This window comes from Prunus avium, chromosome 1, assembly GCF_965620075.1.
Source record: "Prunus avium chromosome 1, drPruAviu1.hap1.1, whole genome shotgun sequence".
NCBI lineage: Eukaryota > Viridiplantae > Streptophyta > Magnoliopsida > Rosales > Rosaceae > Prunus > Prunus avium.
Window position 1 is genome coordinate 34,526,479 of NC_142284.1, and position 19,146 is coordinate 34,545,624.

Sequence of the window (19,146 nt, forward strand, 5' to 3'; positions counted from 1 at the left end):
TCATGTTCTGAGTTTTTGCTGTCAAGGAGAAATGTTGTGTTCCATGGTTGGTGTGTACGTTTTTGCTATGACTTCGTAACGAAGAGATGTACAACAGAAACTTTTAATATTTTATTTTGCACAAGTTATATTAGATTATACTATACAATGTGTTTTTTCTGTTGACATGAAATTAAGTTATATATGGAGAGAATTGGGTGTAATAATGATGGCACCCACAGGGCTATAGACAACTTAGGCGCATACTTGGGTTGGATTGGATGTATGTCTCCTTTGCCAATAATATTTGTTTATGTTAAACAAATTTTAGACCCTTGTTAATCCAAAATTCCAGACAAACAGGACCAACCAAACAAAGGAACTTGATGGCCAGACAACTGTTTCTTTTAGCAACCTTATTTTAAATAATAAATAAATAAACATGAAGTGCAGATGAGGAAGCAAAGGGAGTTGCCTAAACCAAGGTGGTTGGTGTGGGTGGTTCGGCACTCTCATTCCTTAAGAGAGGTCAAGGGTTCGATCTCTGCTCTTGTACGGAGTCACCACTTTGGCTAGCACTTTACCCCTTACGGGCCGACCCGGTATGAGCGGGGATTAGTCTGAATTGTGGTTAAGGCTTAAAGGTGCCACCCATAGTTGGGGCCCATCCAGGACCACCTCGTGGTTCAGACCAAAAAAGAAAAGAAAAAGGGAGTTGCCTAGTGCCTAGTGGAGACAAACAAGCAGATATTTAAAGTTACAAATACAGACTTTGGAGAGCAGATGATCTGCCCTCTTGCACTTTTTTTCTTTTCTTTTCTCTTTTTATACTTTTTAAATTCTCTTTCAGGATTTAATTATTATTAATCAGAGTATATTTTATGATTAAACACCTAATAAACAGGATTTCTTTAAAATGGGTTTAATAGGTCTCCTTCCTGGGACAGCCTTCTGCCCTCAGGCTTCAGCCATGCACATACACCTTGTCCCTTCACATTAATCCCTCTGCTCTCATATAGACTCATGGTTATGACAGACGAGCCACCATCAATTAATTATTTATATTTATAATTGTAATAAAGTGAAGTGATTGCTTTCCCACCACCACCACCCATCAGACAAAATTTATAAAATCATCATCTACCGCCTTCAATACTTCTTGTTGGCATTGGCAACACGCTCTCCTCCCTTAAATTACATTCATATCTCACGTGATTTAACACAAAATTGGACCTTAATTTTGTTGGCCCCTTTGAACACTTGATTGGTGAAAAGAAGCAATTTTGAAAAGCTATCCGACATGAAATTTTAGTAGATAAGAGAGACTCGTACATACATCACGTTGGCATGTAATAATTATTAATCGTTGATATATATAAGATCACTTACATTAACGGTTGATGGGGCGAATGTAATATATCTATAGAAGATACTGGATGAAATCGAACCATTTTCTATTGGTAATTATGATAATGGACGAGGTTACAAGGGACATTAAAGTAATTGAAAGGATGAAATGGGGGAGACAAAGATGGACATGAGGTTTGAAACTTAAAACAAGTCTTAAAAGTCGTCGGAGGGTCGATGAGGTGTTTGATAAATTGTTTCAAAGACTTTTGAACTAATCCAAGACGTCTCTCAAAAGCGAAGACAAGAGCTCAACTTTATGAAACATGCAATCAACTAAATTCCGCACCCAACGCCTATAAACCTACCTCTCTCTCTCTCTCTCCATCGTCTGCGAAATTATTCCAAAATTATTTAATACATGCACTTGGGTCTCTAATACACGTGCAAAAAGAATGCAGGATTAAATTAATTATTTTAGAATCAATATATATATATATATATATAGTGGTGATTTTATATATATATGCTTTTCGCAAATTATTGTTTCAAGTTTAGCCCTCCTCACACACGACCAGTTATCATGTGTTTGTAAGCATCCCTCATTTGAGAAGTGTCCGTGACCTGACAGTTCCTACGAGTGCTCATGACATGGAGAAATTTCAAATAAAACCGTTGATGTGTTTGAGCACGTAATGAAAACCACATACATCAACGATTCATAACTGAGCTCGTGACATGTTACCAACATTCTTTCCTGGTTTGAGTAAATCTTATCCGCCATACATAATGCATTACACGAGAAATCAATGTTCCATGAGAACAAACAGTTCAATTATGTTGTTTCGTTCCAACATTCCAACAATGTGATTTTTTATGTGTCATAGGTTATCTATTGATGTGACCAAGGACATCTGCCACAAGTCATATAGTTTATCTAAATGCATTAAAAAATTTGTTTGCATCATACAAGAGTCCCGTTGCAAGCGTCACAAAGCATAATATAAGTCTGGATCTCAAACCAAAATAGAGGTAGATTCCTGCCCCCAAATCCCCTCCCCCTTCAAATGTCGGGACAGATTTAGCACTTAGTATTGATGATCACATTTCTAACAGAGGAAAGCTATGTCCATGTAAATTCTATCTATTTGAAAACTCATATGTATTAAACATATACTTAAAATGTGATACAAATAGCGACATCAGTTGGTAAGAAATTTATTTGTTTGGAAAGAGAGAGAGAGAGAGAGGGGTAATGGGGGGACAGGCAGGCAAGCTTGGTGGTGAAGAAAGGTAAGGGTCCAAAGGAAGTGAGTGGGACTTGAGGGGAGAAAGAGAAAGATTTGGGTTGTAAACCAACAAAAGAAAGAAGGGTAAAAGAAAAGGTTGTTCCCCCAATGTTGCTTCGGTCTGCCACAGTGGCTTTGCCAATACATATCTTTCCCTTGCTCCAATGACATTGATCTTCATCTTAATCACTTTGTGTACATCTCAAGCATTAATATATATATCCACCATATATAAGCTTGGGAAAGCTTTAGCTCCTCTCACTTTCAATTAGTTCCAACCCGGACCAACCCTTAGCTCCCAACATCTAATTACCACTGCCCCCATTGTCACCTACAATGTCAATTTTCTATTTATTATTTTTTTCTTTCACGTCTCAAAATTTATGAACCCAATAAAGGCCGCTAGATAGATATTGAAGAAGAACCCTTTCTTTTTCTATAACAAAAAAAAAATTAAAAAAAGAAGAACCCTTTTTTTTTTTTTTTTCTCTCTCTCTCTTTGAACTTTATTCTGTGCCTACTAAATGGTCCTCCTAATCTACTACATATAGAGCTTGATCTGGTTTCTTTTTTGGGTCGTCCTTTTCATTCTCAGTCAAATATAGGAAGGTGTTTGAGTTACTGCCTCACTGGTGTGGGGCACGATCCTCTTTCTAGGCTTGCTTTGTGGAGTTTTCTCTATGCTGTACCTATATATGTTAGGTGGTCAGGTGACCTTTTGCTAATTTATTCTGAAAATCACGACCATCAAATCAAATCCTATTCCTTTCAAGAGAAGTGTAAACACACCTAGTCTCAATGCTATTTGAAAGATACTACAAATACTACAAACTGAAGAGAAGAAAACACCTCAAATAACATTTTTATTGAATTTCCTTTCTGAAGAACCATTGTTGAAGAATATAAAGTCCTTTCTGAAGAACCATTGTTGAAGAACATGTAATGAATGGTTCAACTATTAACATTACTAATGTCTTTTGTGATAAAACCTCACAAATATTGGGCTTTGTAGGTGGTTAAATTGAGGACAATATCAGTGTTGCTAGTAGTGGATATGTTTACCCTTTTTTATATTTGAGTGTGTTGAAGACAAAGTAAATTTCACCATTAATCTTTTAACCATTTAATGGTTTCTAGATTAACTTTCTTTATGCGAGCATGCCACTGTTAGAAGATAATACCCTAGCAGATTTGAGTGACTTTATATACTTGCACCCCAAGTAATAGACTTTAAACAAACGATTGTGATTTTGGGTGGGGAAACCTCCCAAGATAGTTCTTTTCTATGCTTCAGATTGGTGAGGATTTCACAACTTATCTAGACAAATATGGTAAGCAAAGAAAAATACACTAATTTATGGATAACATAACAAACGAAGCAGAACTGCCTGAAGCACAAAGTATCAGATGAATCTCTAAATCTACGTAGTTCTTAGAGGTATTGGACTTTGACTTTTGCTTGAAAACATAGTCACAATGATGACTTATGATCAGGCTAGACTGAATTTTGTTGACTGGACTGAATGTTTCTGTACTGGAATTGCACGTCAGCACCTTCAACTAATATGGATTAGCTGGAAATCGATACCAAGTTTGAAGTTGGTAGAGCTATAAACGAGTTGAGCCTTGAAGAGGCTGGGAAAGTGGTCAGAACTGCAGGTGGGTACTTGTTCTAGTCGATTCTTAATGATCTGGAAGCTATCTAGATGACTTCAAGACATTAAGATGTCTTTGAAAAATTTGTTCATGTTCTCATATAATGACATACCTGACTTTTGCTTGTTTTATCTAATTTGCTGAACCAAATTTGTAAGAAAAATTCATCTATTTTAAATTCTGCTTGATTTACCTTGTCTTGATTGCAAGGGAAATCTTGTTTTCTTCTTGGTTTTCTGAACTTCTTCTTGAGTTGGATTGCTTATGAAGGAAGATTGGTTGCTTGCTTTTGGTAATTGCAAAATTGTATGACCTTTGATTTCTTTTGATAAATCTGGATTGATTGTTGAGTTTTTGTTTGATTAGCTGGTTGATTGGGTGTCTTTTCTCCACTCCAGTCCTAGCTGAAGTGAGCAATAATGCCCAGATTCTTCCAACATTGGTACCATAAATATCCAAGTATCCCGGTGGTAGAAAAAATCCGATGATTTTCCAATAAATAGCCATGTCTTTTTAAGTAAAGTAAGTCTCACCTTACTTTCCAGCTTTTAAGGTTATCAATTTTCTTTGGATTCTAGCAACCAACGGTGAGGTTTTACCCTGACAAAACCTTAGCCGCTAATAAACTGTGATCTTTTGGGAAAAACTATTTCAACCAGCTTTGATTTTTTTGGATTGAATTACCATTAATGGTACTTTATTTCTCAATTGTCAAAAATGTGAATTAGCTTAAATTGATTACCAATAGTTGAATAGTATGGGCTTTTTACCTTCTTTTGGTAAACGAAAGCCCAATACCATTTTGGAGAGTGAACCCAATACTTGTTTCGAGCTGGCGCGTATATTTCCGGTCCAAACAGGATTGTTACCATGTCTCTTCAAAATTTAACAGCCAGTTGCTGGTTTTTATTTATTTATTTTTTATATTTTAGATTCTTTGCTAAATGCCCCTTTAAATAGGAAATTTCAAAAGAAAAACATTAGAGGTTGGGTATGGTAAAAGAATGATTCACAATTATTAGCGGCTCAGCCCACCTAAGTTTGGACATAAATGTGGTCAACTTCAGCCAAGAAAAACTCCTTTTCAGCCTTGAGCCCAATTCATAAATAACTCCCTCGAGAATTCTATAGTGAGGGTCTTATCTAAGGTCCTGTTAAAAAACTTGTTCAAAGACATGCGATCAATCAAAAGTATGTGTTCTCACAAAAATTTATAAATATGCATTAGATACTTTATTTAAGTTGTAAGGTTTTTACTAACATGCAGATGTAATCCCTACTATTATTCTTCAGTGGGCAATTCTGATCATACACCTGAATTTTAATAACATTTCTTTGAATCATTATAGCAATAAGGCAAACAAATTTTTGTCATTTCCAGAAGTAATTTTACATGTAAGATACCAATCTATAGCTTAAAAATAATAAACAAATCAATATAATGTCAATTACATGTCACACACATGACTCACCAAAACAAACACAAGTAACACCTTGTACCTATGATGAAAAGAGCTAAGAAAATCTAGCAAATCCCACACAAAACAAAACGCATGGTCTTTGCCCTCTTGTATGTCCTCACAATTCCGGAGGCAAGCACATGAGGAAACACCAGATCAATCAACTACACCACAGGTTTTTAAACCTCCATATATAAACTATCTTTCTCTTGACAAAACTTACTTGACAGGTTCTTCTGCTTTGACTTCAGGTGAGAGGACTTTTGAGCTGGGAGATTTCCCAATGATAGCTTTCTTCACCTTCACAATAGATTGCTTCACCTTTGATATGATGCCACCTGATTGCTTTTGTGCTGCTTTCACTGAAACATCTTGCTTTTCCTGATCTTTGGAAGCCTCAAGAGTCTCAGGCTCAGTTTTTGACTCATTTGCAGCTTCTTCTGTATTTTCCAACTTACTTGCATCATCCAAAGCCTTGGCTTCTCCTACAGGTTCAACAATGGCAGAAGGCACAATTACCTCTTCATTCTCTTTGATGTCCTTGTACACATCTTCTTTGACCAGTACCTCTTTAGCCTCACCCAATTCTCTATCAGCAACTTCTGCAACATTTTCAAGCTTATTATCACCCTCAGTTTTCTTTGCCTCAGTCTTTTCAATTTTCTCCTCAGTTTCTTGTTCTGTTTTGACAATCTTTTCTTCTTCCACTTCTGCATTTTCACTCACCTCAGTCTCATCCTTCAAAAACTTTCCAACCTCATCAACCACACCTGCTTCTTTCTCTGTATTCTCAGCAACATGAGATACTTTTTCATTTGCTTGAGCTTCCTCAATGGCTGGGACAGAGCTTTCAGTGGCAACATTTTCTTCAGGCTTGAGTACCTTCTCAATATTTCTTTCCATCTCTAATAAAACTTTCAACTGTTCATGTGGTTTAGCCTCCACTTCATTTACTGGTTCTGAATCTTTGACAAGAGATGTTCCCAAGGTTTCCTCCACTGCCTGACCAGCTGCTTCAGTTGATGGATCAGCCTCAGAAGCTTCAACCTTTGGCTTCTCATCATCTATCTGTTTTTCAACTGGCTCAGTAGCTGGCTTCTCCTCTGGTTTATTCTCTTCTGCTTCCATTGCTTGTGTCTGCCCTGCTTCTTTCTCAACTGCCTCAGTTTCAATTGTCTCCACTAGTTTATTCTCATCTGCTTCAATAGTTTCTGCCTTCTCTGCCTCTTTCTCAGCTTCTTCAATTGCTACTTCCTCCACTGGTTTGTTTTCAGCTGCTTCAATAGTTTCTGCATTCTCTTCTTCTTTCTCAGCTTCTTCAGTTGCTACTTCCTCCACTGTTTTGTTTTCAGCTGCTTCAATAGTTTCTGCCTTCTCTTCTTCTTTCTCAGCTTCTTCAGTTGCTACTTCCTCCACTGTTTTGTTTTCAGCTGCTTCAATAGTTTCCGCCTTCTCTGCTTCCTTCTCAGCTTCTTCAATCGCTACTTCCTCCACTGGTTTGTTTTCAGCTGCTTCAATAGTTTCTGCCTTCTCTGCTTCTTTCTCAGCTTCTTCAATTGCTACTATCTCCACTGGTTTATCCCCATCTACTTCAACAGTTTGTGCCTTCTCTGCTTCTTCCTCAACTGATTCAGTTGCTACTTTCTCCACTGGTGTATTTTCAACTGATTCAACTGCTGGTTTCTCCACTGGAACATTTTCAATTGTTAGACTCTCATCTGCTTGGCTTTCAACAGCTTCACTGGCTGAGTCTTTTGTGGTTGATGCTTCTGGATCCTGATCAGAACTCTCAACCTCTTTCGCGCCCACTTCGACTGGAACATGATCAACCTGGCCCTCGACAACGATAGGATACTCCGTCTGGTTATTCTCTGGTGTTTCTTCAGACATACTTGAAATTAACTGAGACTCTGAACCATCAGATTTCTCTGCTACAACTACAAGATCTTCTTTTTCATCCCTTTTTCCATCGTCCTTGGATGGAGGACCTTCAACCTCTTTGCTTGCATGTGTTGTTTCTTCATGCACCTTTCCCTCAGTTGGCTGCCATAAGACAAATGATATTAGCTGCAACATAACATGACCAAAGAATAGAACACACAACCAATTTCGAATCATAGTAACAGATTGGTAAAAACAACATCCACAAATCAAGAAATCCTCATGAGACCTAAATTATTAACATATTGCGAGTTTTCTACGTATTGATCCGTGAGTTAAATGAAATGAAAGTTGGAGACAGACAAATTGTGAACAATTGAACTGCCAAAAGAGATAAATTAAAGAATCTAAGTTCCATAGAAAAAACACAAACATATTACAAACTAAGCATACAGCTGGAGAAGGGGGTGCTCTTCAAACAGCTTTAAAGCAAAAACTCAATATGTTTCTTCTACCAATATCTACTGGACACAGTGAGTTGCAAATAAAACTACCAAAATTGGAAGGTTTCATACACAGAAACAAGTTTGGTCATGGAAGAACAAAGCCAGTCTAACTGTGGCTTGAAAGTGCTTGCATATCTAAACATACATGCAAAGAGTTATATACATATCATACACTAGACCTATACATATCAACTCCTCTGTCGGTAAAAATAATGAAATATATAAATATATATATATATATAAATATATATATATATATATATATATATATATATATATATATACGCACACAACATCTAACTAAAGAAAGAAATAGAACAGTTGTAAAAAGTAAGCAGGTTTACCTGATCATCAGCAGGAACAGATGCAACAGTAGTCTCAGTAGACATGATGGCTATGGGATGAGAATCAAGAAGCAGAAGAAGAAGAAGAAGAAGAAGAAGAAGAAGAAAAAGAAGAGTGCTTTACTTTGCCGGTTGAGCTTCAAGAAACAGAAAGGCAAATAGAAATGAATAGATAAAGAGCAAGCATCCTATATATATATATATATATATATATATACATAAAAATATATATTTGAGAAAAGCACTTGACAGAGGGGTTTGTCACATGAGCTGGTTAGGCATGTATGAAGGCGTCACATATCACACTAATCCCAGAAGACAACTCACCCTTCCCAGCCTTAATCATATTTAAATAAACACATAATCTTTCATAATAGAATAACACTTTAAATATTATTCAATCTCATTTCTTCTATATGTACATGGTGGCACGCACGCACAAAGCCCCCCCTCTCAGTCTCAGACTTTATCATTTCAGGTGTATTAATATATTTATATTGGTAAATAGTGAGGATATACAAAAATTTACAGATCAAAAATCTACCTAGCATTCAGGCCTTGGCATGCACCAGGCTTGCTGCTGACAGCTTGTTGGTTGTTTTTGGGAAGTTCAGACTTTGACCAGAAAGTTAAAAGCTTCCTTCCCCAACTTGGGCTTGAAGGTTCAGAAAAAAGTAATAGTCTTTGGCATGTCATCACAGAAAGTGATCATGAGTCATGACCTTCTACTTAATTGATTTCTTTTTTCTCTTCTCAAAGTACAATTATTTAGATGTTTACTTGGTTCCCATCCCACAGAATGACCAGCCTAAAGTGTTTCAAATAGCATAAAATATATGATAAAGTCTTAATCAACAACCGCCTTTAGAATTGAAAGCAAAGCAACCAATATTCTTAGGGATGCAACAGAGAATGTGAAGTTGTTGATTGGCTTGCCAGCTTATGAACAGATGGACAAATCAACCGACTATGGAGTTGTATTCTTCAGGGATATTTAATCAAGATTTTGTAATCTAAATAGATATGGGGATTGTTTTCTTATAATTATATATTATTGATACAAGTAATAGTCTAAACTAATTTAAATTACGGGAAAATCGAATTTGTGTGTAAATAGGCGAATTCACTATCCTAACCCACGTCTGATTCTTATAATTATTAATTATCATTACCAACGTGACATAACAGAACAAAACATGTAGAAACTTAGTGAAACACATTATTGTTTGGGGGGCGATGATGGATAATAAAAGCAAGTTCCAAAAGCTTCTCTGAGGGAGGGGGTGAGGATAGACAGAAAGCAGGGTATGCCAAGAACCCCACGTTGTCAACTGACCCAGGAGCATGTGGAGAGGCAGAGGCCAGTCCACCTTTTCTTTTCTCAAGAAAATGGACCACTCACTTCTCTCTCCCTGCTGCTTTATATCTAATATATGATCTTTCTATAACCACGTTATAATTGCCGAAGAGAAAAGGCAAGTGATTAAGCATTTGATATGTCTCACTTAATTGCCCAAGTAGGCCATCTGCTACATGTACAAGATGGCCTTGGTTTAGACGTGAGATTGTAGCTCTTGTGGGCTAAAGGCCAAGCACGTTCATCCTCTTTGCAATTGGGACTTGGAAGGCACTCGTCCAGTTGTCCAGGCAATTGGCAAACATGTTTTGTCAGTGTCACTCGGAAAAACTTCGATGCAACAGTTTTGTACACATATTTTTGTATCCGTCTCTCTCAAGTCAAGTGATGAAAGGGATATAATGAGGAGGGTATGAAATAAAATCAGGATATGTAAGTTTTTCTCCATCTAGCTCAGAGCTCCCAAGTCTGGCATATGCTATGGCGCCTGTGAGAGCAAATTTCCTCCCACGGGAATATTCGCCTAAAGATTCCTTCGTCTTCTCCGCACCTCTCTCTCCCTGCAAAACAGATCGGAGTAAAAGGACCACACCCGGGGGGTGTTGGCCAAAGGCCCTCCGATGCCTAAGTTAGGATGGGTGTTTCAAGGAAAACCGGGTGGCCGGAGCCGTGTGTGGAGGCCGGAGCCTTGTGTGAGGGAGAGAGAAAGAAGATGGTGGCTAGGGTTTGTGGAGAATTATTTCTGCAGAGTTTCAGTAGGAATTTAGACGTACCTGAACCCTTGTGTGTAGCTAGGTATTTATAGGAGCCTCGGAGGCTAGGGTTTCAGAGGAATAATTCCGTAGATGGAAAGGAATTATTCCTCCCCTATTAGGCGAGATTTGATTAATTAGGGATTTGATTTATCTGATTTAAATCAAATCCCTAATTAGGGTAGGAATCAAATCAATCCCCATTTTAATTAGGTAATTGCCAATTTAATTGGGTAACTCCCAATTAAATTGAGTAACTCCCAATTAGGTCAAATAATCCCCAAATGGAAGGAATTATTTGACCTAGGGTGATTTAATTCGGTTCCCACAGCGCCAATATGCTTGAATCATGTTGCCCTAGATCTCAAGCCAGTTTGTCAACGCAAGCACATAGTTTGAATATCCATATCTCAATAGCTGTAAATAGCTCTCTGGCTGTCCATACAGGGCCCATTCATTCATTGTGCTTAGGGCGTGCCTTGAATTCAACTCTGTTTTGCTATTTGGACAAGTCCCTTCGACTTTATTTCAATTTTAGAAACAACCCAATGGGCCAATTGGTACCACCATCGCTTTTTGTCAAAAATACAATAAAATTATGGATTGGTGTAAAATCATGAACTAGGGTTCTAAATTTAACATTGAAAATGGTAAAGATTTCAAATTCGATTTCCCGCTTGTGAAAGCTGTGATCTTATTTATCTTACATGAAATAACACATTCGAATCTCTAAAAGGAGAAGGCCAATTGGTACCACTATCAATTATGGATCAGTGTAAAATCATGTAGTTGGACAAAACACAACTAAATCCTAAGCTATTATCTTATTTCTAACTAGTTCTTAATACAACGTTGGAAATGAAAAAGATTTTTCAAGTTCCAATTCTCGCGAGTGAAAGCTGTGATCTTATTTATCTTACATGGCATAACACATAGGAATCTCTAAAAGGGTTGGTAGTGACAAGTGAGGCAGCAAGTCCAAGAATCATGGATGTACAGCATGCAAGCACAGAGGCAGGCAATGCATGATGCGAGAATGGTTCCAGGAGCAGTGAATTTTGTGGTCTTTGACATACCAGTGCTCTCTCTGTCTGTAAAGTTAAAGCAAACTAAAGCAAAGCTTTCCAACTTTTTGACTTGCTCCATATCCTATTTATTTACTATGTTTTGGGTATGTGGATGCACACCAGGACTTGGCCCACCATGGTTGGTTGAATTGAAACTTGAATGCGAAAGATGTGATTATGGAATATTGTTTAATAGGAATTTGGATGATTTCATTTGTTTGTTGTTAGTTTCTTCCATAATCTATAATAACATATGCCTTTAAAAAATTATATACCAGAGCATAACATGTTCTAAAATATTAATGTACTACCTTAAAAGAGAAAGAAGGGAAAGAGGAGGAGGAAGATTATATATATAGTTTTTATTGAGGGATCTTTCATATAAGTTTATTTGAGGGACACTCTTGTAGTGTCTACTCCGCATTGTATTTCACTAATTCAAACTGTCTATTTTGTATATATACATTCAAAGATCATCTCTATAAAAAAAAAAATCACTTGAATCTGATATCAATTTACCACTCAATTGAATTATTGAAATTTTAGTACTTTCTTGAAGTATCATGTTCATTGATTTTATAGGACATGATTAGATGTCAATGGTTTCTAATTTGCCTAATTTTTTGTAAAAATGATCTATGAATGAAAACCTAAAAAATAGATAGTTTGGATCGTTGAAAAAAAAAATTGTAGAATACCCTAAAAGGTATCCCTTTTACAAAGCAATATCCTAAACTACTCTTATGCACGAAAAGGGAATCGAACTCCGGTGGAAGGCAAACACACTGCCTTGGCTTATTGGCGTAACATACATCTGCAAATAATAATATGTTTTTAGTTTGGCCGTTATTGGAGAAAAAGAGAAAAAATGGTTGGTTGTGTATTGTTGTGGGTTAAAGTGGAGCGCGGCTGTGTTTATATCAACGTGTTCCTTCATGAGCCAAAGCTTTGCTCACAACACAAGTCTTCATATCCCATCATACTGCTCTGCTCTGCTTTGCTTTGCTTTGCTGCCTCTACACTCAAAAACCCAAACAAACACACACATAAATCAATATTAATTTATTTCATAACCTCTTCATCGAGAGAGAGCGAGAGAGAGAGAGCAGAGCTAGCTAGCTGCTAAAGCCATGTCAGTCCCCATCAAACCAGGAGATGGTAAAGCCAAAAACCCCATAATGCCCTCCAGTTTGGACCAACAGCCATCTGGGTCTTCTTCACTGAGGCCTCATTCTCTTCTTGTTCATCAAAACAACAAGAAGAGCAAACTAGGTTAGCTATTTTTAATTAGTTTTGTGATACTTTTTTGGTGACTGGAAATTAATAATGCTGCACATTTTTATTTTATTTCTATTAATTGTTGATTTTGAATGTATATTTGTATTGTATGTACTGGGGTCTTAATTAGACGTTCCTTGGTTTTGGTCATTGGATGATGATGATGATGATGATGATGATGATGATGATGATGATGGTGATGGTGATGATGGTGATGATGTTAATGTTCCAGAAGAGAGCGATGAAGATATGTTCACGGTTCCGGACGTGGAGGCTTTACCTCCTCCTGTCAATAACATCACTTCTAATAATACCTCTTCCACCACCAATGCCACCAGCAACATCAGCAACACCAGCAACAATAACAACCCAGAAGCTCAGTCTGGCTTTCTGGCAAAACGCCGAAGAGGCCGGAACCCAGTTGATAAGGAGTACAGACGACTCAAGAGGTACTATTTATGAAATATTATCAAATTAATTAATTTCTTCTATATTTTGTTTTACACAAGTTATTTGTATGTACAAATTGCATGCATGCACATATAGCTAGGAGACAACTTGCTACTATATATAGGCATGTATAGGTATGAGAAAATTAAATGTTGATGTGAAATAGATATAAATATATATGGGTCGATCTGATCATATCAGCTTAGTAATAAGCTCATTGAAATGTTTGTAGTGACTTATCAAAAAACTTGTCCAATTTAATTTGGTTTACAGATTGCTAAGGAACAGGGTGTCTGCTCAACAAGCTCGGGAAAGAAAGAAGGTTTACGTCAATGAACTGGAATCAAGAGCCAAAGAATTGGAGGATAGCAATTCAAAGTTGGAAGAAAAGATCTCTACACTCGTCAACGAAAACGCCATGCTTCGAAAGGTGAAGTTTCTCTCTTACTGTTAAATTAGTACTAATTGTGGTTTACAAATGTAAACTCTGTGTGGTTGCATTTTATTATTTTGACATAATTCATTCTCTGTCCGTCAGGTTCTTATGAATACAAGGCCGAAAGTGGACGAAAGTATTGAGCCAAAGGCAGGATCAGTTAAGTAAGAGCAGACAAGCATAAGGTGCTGTTTTAGGCATTTTAGATGAACATATTTAGAAATTTTAGAGTCCCGTTTCGACAAAAATGTGAATCAGGGCCTTCAGTACCCCCCACATATGGCAGTTGTGCATCAGTTACTTATGCTATGTGTTCTTGTTTCAATATGAACTTTTATCTTCTCCGTTTGCCATGTATTTATTTAGATACGTGTTTATGTTTTGGATGAACTTCATTTGAGGAGTTGCTTCTTATCTGTATACAACACATGAATGACTTCATTGCTGATGAAAGATAATCAAGATGCGTACATTTATATATTGGCTCATAAAGACAATAGATGAGCTTGCTGATCGCTCTTTGAGCTTCACAGCGATGACTCGGGTTTAAACAGAGATTGTTACATGCCCTTGGCAATATAATTGGGGAAGAGAAGACATAAATAGATGATACAGAAATTTTCACCTAAACACCAGATTATGGCAGCTCTTGTCACAAGGGTATGGACAATCTATTGCCTTGATATTAACTCGATTGAAATACCAGTTTCCGACTGATTTTGCTATACCCTGCAGATATATAATTGATTGCATGAGTACACCACACAGACGGACAGACTCATCTATAACAAAAAATAATGTGAAAAAGAAATGACAGGGAATTTGTTCATTATGTAACTTATGAAATAATAAGTACACAATAGGGCGCATACCTTATTTCCAATATGGGGAGAATCTTGAGAAAACCATGTATCTTGTCTCTCAGTCTGGCAATGAGCAAAGCAAGAATTTATGAATAAACCATTTTTACTGGCCCTTGAGAAGCCACTTACAGCCTTGAGCATTTGATTCCGGAAACCTGATTTATTGAAAAACATAAAAGACATAATTGAAATCAATCCTGAAATACAAAGCATTGAGCTTATAATTAAATAATCATTAGGAACACAAAGCAAAAAAGACGCTAACAAAACTAGTGAGATCACCTTGCAAAAAGTTCATCTGCCATGCAGCACAACGCGCATGATTTTTTGTGCATTCATGCCAAAGGCCATTAGGATCTGCTGTTGGTGAAGCTAAACTGGCCTGGATCTGATTAAAGGATAACAAAGATTCAAATTGATTATTCAGTCATCAGGTATTATAGTTCTACTGCAAGATATAAGGTCATTCATGCAGTATGAGAATATACAAGCTCATAAGAGACCTTTTATGAGCCATATTAAGAGTCATATGGTAGAAGGGACTTTAAAATAGTTTCAACTTTGAACAAATTAGTTCCTCAGGGGATACAAAGGATGCACACTGGCAAATCTTAACTCACCTGCCATGTATCATAAGCTGCATTGACCAGAAAAAGGGGGGTCTTGACACTTGCAATTAAGTGCTGCGGGAAAAAGCACTGAAATTCGAATGATATAGTTAATAATTAAGACTAAAGGGGAAACTTCATTTCTGAAATCGGGTTCATTGTATAATTTTTTCTTCTTCTTTTGCTTAGAGAAGTTCTCTAAGGATTAAATACGAGAAAAGAAACTACCAAAGTCGGGTTGAGGCGATTGGTACAACTCCATGGAAGACTCTTGTGTGCTCCCTGCAAATAATTATATCTATGTTCATAAAAAGTTGCCCAGATGAAACCAGTAAAAACTTGTAGGAGTTCTACAGTCAATGACAAATTGCATCTGTCTTCTGCTTTATTACCACTTATTATTACCATAGCTAGTTCATACTATCATCACATCCAACAAACTTACATCCACATAGATACAGCCCCATCTTTCTGAGCTACCTATCTGATTATTTTGTGGCCACTTGACTCTTCTAGTTACCATATTACTTTTTAGCACAAATCAGGAGACTTAGAAATCTACTGATTGGAAAAGTAATTAAGATCACTTGTATGGCTACTTTCAGCACACGCCTCCATAGCACCCATTTACATTTGAGGATCAGCAAGAATGTAATTTGGCATCTATAATTAGTCATTGCAGTTTCAATTCACAATAAGCACATTAGAATCACCTAGATTTTATCCCTTAGGACTAGAATTTTAAAAGGCGGATAAAGAATAATCTATTTTACAAAGGATAATACCTGTAGGCTAACCACTCGTCTAAACATATTTCTCAATGTGCGCCTACCAGATACATCAATTCTGCAATTTCAGAGAGCACCATTATTATCTGCGTAAAATCCGAAAGGCATGTCAAAAACTGATAAAAAGAAAAAGATTATTACGCATCAAGAAATAATCCAGCATCACTCAAGCACTTGACTCTAGTAGTTCCACGAAACATGGCACGAAACTCATCACAATGGAGTACAGTTGCAACACCACCCGCAGAACATCCAGAAAGAAGAGCCTAGAAATCCGAAGTAAAATGTATAACGTTAGCAGAAGAAAGAAACAAAATAATCTCCAAAAAGTCAGTTACAAAGACCTGATTAGCATAGCGCATTCCCTTTGACATCAAATCTGCCATAGCAGCTTCCCATATGCGTTGGCCTCGAAAATACAATTGGGCTGCCTGAGCATCAAATAATAAGCAACTATATTTCAGTCATAAGCAATGCAAGGTTGACCTGGCCAATCTATAAAAAATGGTCCTCCAGAGTGTTGGCTTTAGCTAAAGAAATACTGCTTGGTTTGAATGCAGCAAATGTCTTATAATAGAAATCTTAAGAACTTGTTACATCACAACTACCAGTATCTACATCAACTTTATTTTATTTGAGTTCCTCACATCTGGTGTTTGGAAATTAAGCAACAAAAAAATCTTCTATGAGAAAGTACATAGAAGCCTGTGATCATTGATTCCCACTTACCTCATTTTGACTGTCACCACCAAAAGATGCACCATCACAATATCGAACCTTGACTCTGTTCCAGTTGTAAAAGTCTGCAATTATTTATGTCCCATTCAGAATATCAGATTACTAATTACTCCAGAAAGAACTATGAAGGACAAGTAGAGCTTTATGTATAGATAAATAAGGATGCAGCCAGATATGCCACCGGGGTTTTCTCCAGCTTTGTTGCTCAATATCCCTGCAAATGGTATCTGCTTCTCCATATATGCTGATGAACCACGACGAGTTTTCTTTCGATAGACACAATTTCTGATTGTATCACACCATCCTCCTCCCTGTAAATAAAAGAAGTTTAACAAAAGGTGAGTTTAACAAGTAAAAGATTTGGGACAAGCACAAAAAGTAGGAATTCCCCATCCAATTCCCAGTATAAGAAATGCCACAGAAATGTAAGGAGCCCAGTAGGATGCTGCTGATATCCAATCCTTTCACTTTGCACTAAGCTGTATATGGTAACTCAGGCTCCCAGTCTCCCTCACAAGTAATAAATTGAACATCAAAATGAAAGAAATTCTTCTTAGCTCCAATCCAAGTTACCGGTGAGCTACCCAATAAAAGAAACAAAGTGATACCAAGTCTCTTCCCTGATAGCTCAGGATAAGACCGATTTCCTGCATCTCCTTTAGACCCATACAAAAGGCAAAGACGAACAAAATAACTTAGGCAAGCGAGAATCTTTAGATGGTAATACAACTGAACAATCACCCAATGATCTCAATTGTGATGATGATAAAAACAGAGCTATCATATTGCTCTCTTTCAACTGCGTGACAAGTCTTAGTTTACTTCCGATGACATACCTCCAACTGAATGAGCCAACTGTTTGCTCCTGACCCATATCCACGGTGGATGTGGTAACCGGGTAATGTTCCATCTAGGCAGACTGCACATAGAGAACACAGAAGTCAAGAAATCACTAAAGAATTTAACTAACAGTCTGCAGGGCATGCTCTAGTTTACTGTAATTGAAATATTTGAATAAGCCCTGGTTTTTATGCAAACATGATAATTACCATGAGCACAAAGCAGGCAAATACATTATATGAAGACCAATCATATGACTCAAGGCATTCAGGAAACAGGGTCAGTTCCTTTTCCTTAGCATTGTGAAATTGGCCATAGAAGCATTCAACAAAGAAACAGATGAGTTTTAACAGAAAAATAAAATGCTCTTGTCATGCCATTGAATCCACCCAATGATTTGAGAAAGAATCAAACTTTAAGAATAAAATATCAGAAAGGGGTATGCCTATCAAGACAAACCGTAATATGCAATAGATAGAGCTGATAAAGAGAACTTTTTATTTTTTGTTTCTCTTTAGTAATTAATACTAGTAGTCTAGTAGGCATGGTCCATGGAGGTAAGGTGAGGGATAGAGGCAAACCAGCTCCTGTGGCAGCAGCTCCATTGATAAGAGTGAGACCCACCATCAAGGGTCTGCTGAACACCCCATAACCATTAGGTCCATAACCATAGACATTACTCTCAGTATAATGCAAGTCTTCTTCTTTTGTACCATTCACATCCGCAAAACCATCCGTCCTGTACAACACCATCCCCATAAACCCCAAAACCCACAACAGCTTCATATTGGCTGACCTCTCACTCTCACATGCTTTGCCCAGAAATCTCTTCGCACAGCGAAACAATGGTAAAAGCTACACCTAAGACAATGTTGAGAGTATAATAAAAAGAACCCAAATGCTGATTAGAAAACTAGAGTTAAATTCCGAGCCTTTTCTTTAATTATTTCACTGTATTTCAGCTGAAGAAAGGGGGTGGTGCATAAGAAAAGAATAAAGAAATAGAAGGGGGTAGACAGAGATACAGAGAAACAGAGAGAGAATGTGACTGAAGGCGGGATGGTAATAATATGAAGAGGAATGTTGTCGTAAAATGAGGAAGTGAGCAACCCAACAGTTGGCAATGGCTAAAAATCAAATCTTTTATGAACAGCGATATTTTAGAATTCAGCAAGACATTGGAAAAGACAAGACAGTCAAAGTTATTTACTAAAATAAAGAAAATGGTGGAGAAGAAGCGGGAGAGAAATGGGTTTTTTTATATTTTGGTTAGAGCATCTCCAAGGGAGATGTCAAATACCAAACATCAAATTTAAATTTGATGGCTGATGTGGCAATTTGACATCCTGTATAGTTTTACATCCCACCCGATATGTCAAATTAAAATATTATTTTATTACATTAGTGTTGATTTATTTATTACTTTCTTAAATGAATGTATTTTTATATTTTAGTATTAAGAGTAATTCATTAATCAAGTTAACATACTTATAAATTAATTATAAAA

The 19,146-nt window shown here is 37.0% G+C and overlaps 3 protein-coding genes across 4 annotated transcripts; 1 reads left to right on the forward strand and 2 right to left on the reverse strand.

Moving 5' to 3' along the window:
- Positions 1–5,614: 5,614 nt before the first annotated feature.
- Positions 5,615–8,784, reverse strand: LOC110755373 (neurofilament protein-like protein). Its single transcript, XM_088245684.1, has 2 exons — positions 8,463–8,784; positions 5,615–7,774 (listed from the first exon to the last, which is right to left on the reverse strand). Exons 1-2 carry the CDS (start codon positions 8,505–8,507, stop codon positions 5,951–5,953), a joined length of 1,869 nt encoding a protein of 622 aa, XP_088101810.1. The 5' UTR covers positions 8,508–8,784; the 3' UTR covers positions 5,615–5,950.
- Positions 8,785–12,575: 3,791 nt separating this feature from the next.
- Positions 12,576–14,216, forward strand: HYH (HY5-homolog). Its single transcript, XM_021956558.2, has 4 exons — positions 12,576–12,910; positions 13,047–13,365; positions 13,640–13,796; positions 13,905–14,216. Exons 1-4 carry the CDS (start codon positions 12,769–12,771, stop codon positions 13,968–13,970), a joined length of 684 nt encoding a protein of 227 aa, XP_021812250.1. The 5' UTR covers positions 12,576–12,768; the 3' UTR covers positions 13,971–14,216.
- A 31-nt stretch (positions 14,217–14,247) lies between these two features.
- Positions 14,248–18,838, reverse strand: LOC110755374 (pectin acetylesterase 10). Of its 2 annotated transcripts, none has more exons than XM_021956557.2 (12): positions 18,221–18,838; positions 17,636–17,718; positions 16,981–17,110; positions 16,791–16,864; positions 16,406–16,492; positions 16,203–16,327; positions 16,059–16,119; positions 15,502–15,555; positions 15,286–15,363; positions 14,948–15,053; positions 14,675–14,820; positions 14,248–14,531 (listed from the first exon to the last, which is right to left on the reverse strand). In XM_021956557.2, the coding sequence occupies exons 1-12, from the start codon at positions 18,423–18,425 to the stop codon at positions 14,424–14,426; spliced, it is 1,257 nt and encodes a 418-aa protein (XP_021812249.1). In that variant the 5' UTR covers positions 18,426–18,838; the 3' UTR covers positions 14,248–14,423. The 2 variants fall into 2 exon arrangements, with proteins under 2 accessions (XP_021812249.1, XP_088101816.1); XM_088245690.1 differs by lacking the exon at positions 18,221–18,838 and adding an exon at positions 17,849–17,952.
- Positions 18,839–19,146: the final 308 nt, after the last annotated feature.

Excerpts from the sequence above, each read along its gene's own strand:
- LOC110755373 (XM_088245684.1), bottom strand. The coding sequence starts at position 8,507 with ATGTCTACTGAGACTACTGTTGCATCTGTTCCTGCTGATGATCAG. Across the intron at positions 7,775-8,462 it reads CTGTTCCTGCTGATGATCAG|CCAACTGAGGGAAAGGTGCA; the intron begins GTAAACCTGCTT and ends GTCTTATGGCAG.
- LOC110755374 (XM_021956557.2), bottom strand. The coding sequence starts at position 18,425 with ATGAAGCTGTTGTGGGTTTTGGGGTTTATGGGGATGGTGTTGTACAGG. Across the intron at positions 17,111-17,635 it reads GTTGGCTCATTCAGTTGGAG|GGAGGAGGATGGTGTGATAC; the intron begins GTATGTCATCGG and ends TTTTATTTACAG. Across the intron at positions 16,865-16,980 it reads CAAAGCTGGAGAAAACCCCG|ACTTTTACAACTGGAACAGA; the intron begins GTGGCATATCTG and ends AAATAATTGCAG.
- HYH (XM_021956558.2), top strand. The coding sequence starts at position 12,769 with ATGTCAGTCCCCATCAAACCAGGAGATGGTAAAGCCAAAAACCCCATA. Across the intron at positions 12,911-13,046 it reads CAACAAGAAGAGCAAACTAG|ACGTTCCTTGGTTTTGGTCA; the intron begins GTTAGCTATTTT and ends GGTCTTAATTAG. Across the intron at positions 13,366-13,639 it reads GAGTACAGACGACTCAAGAG|ATTGCTAAGGAACAGGGTGT; the intron begins GTACTATTTATG and ends TTTGGTTTACAG.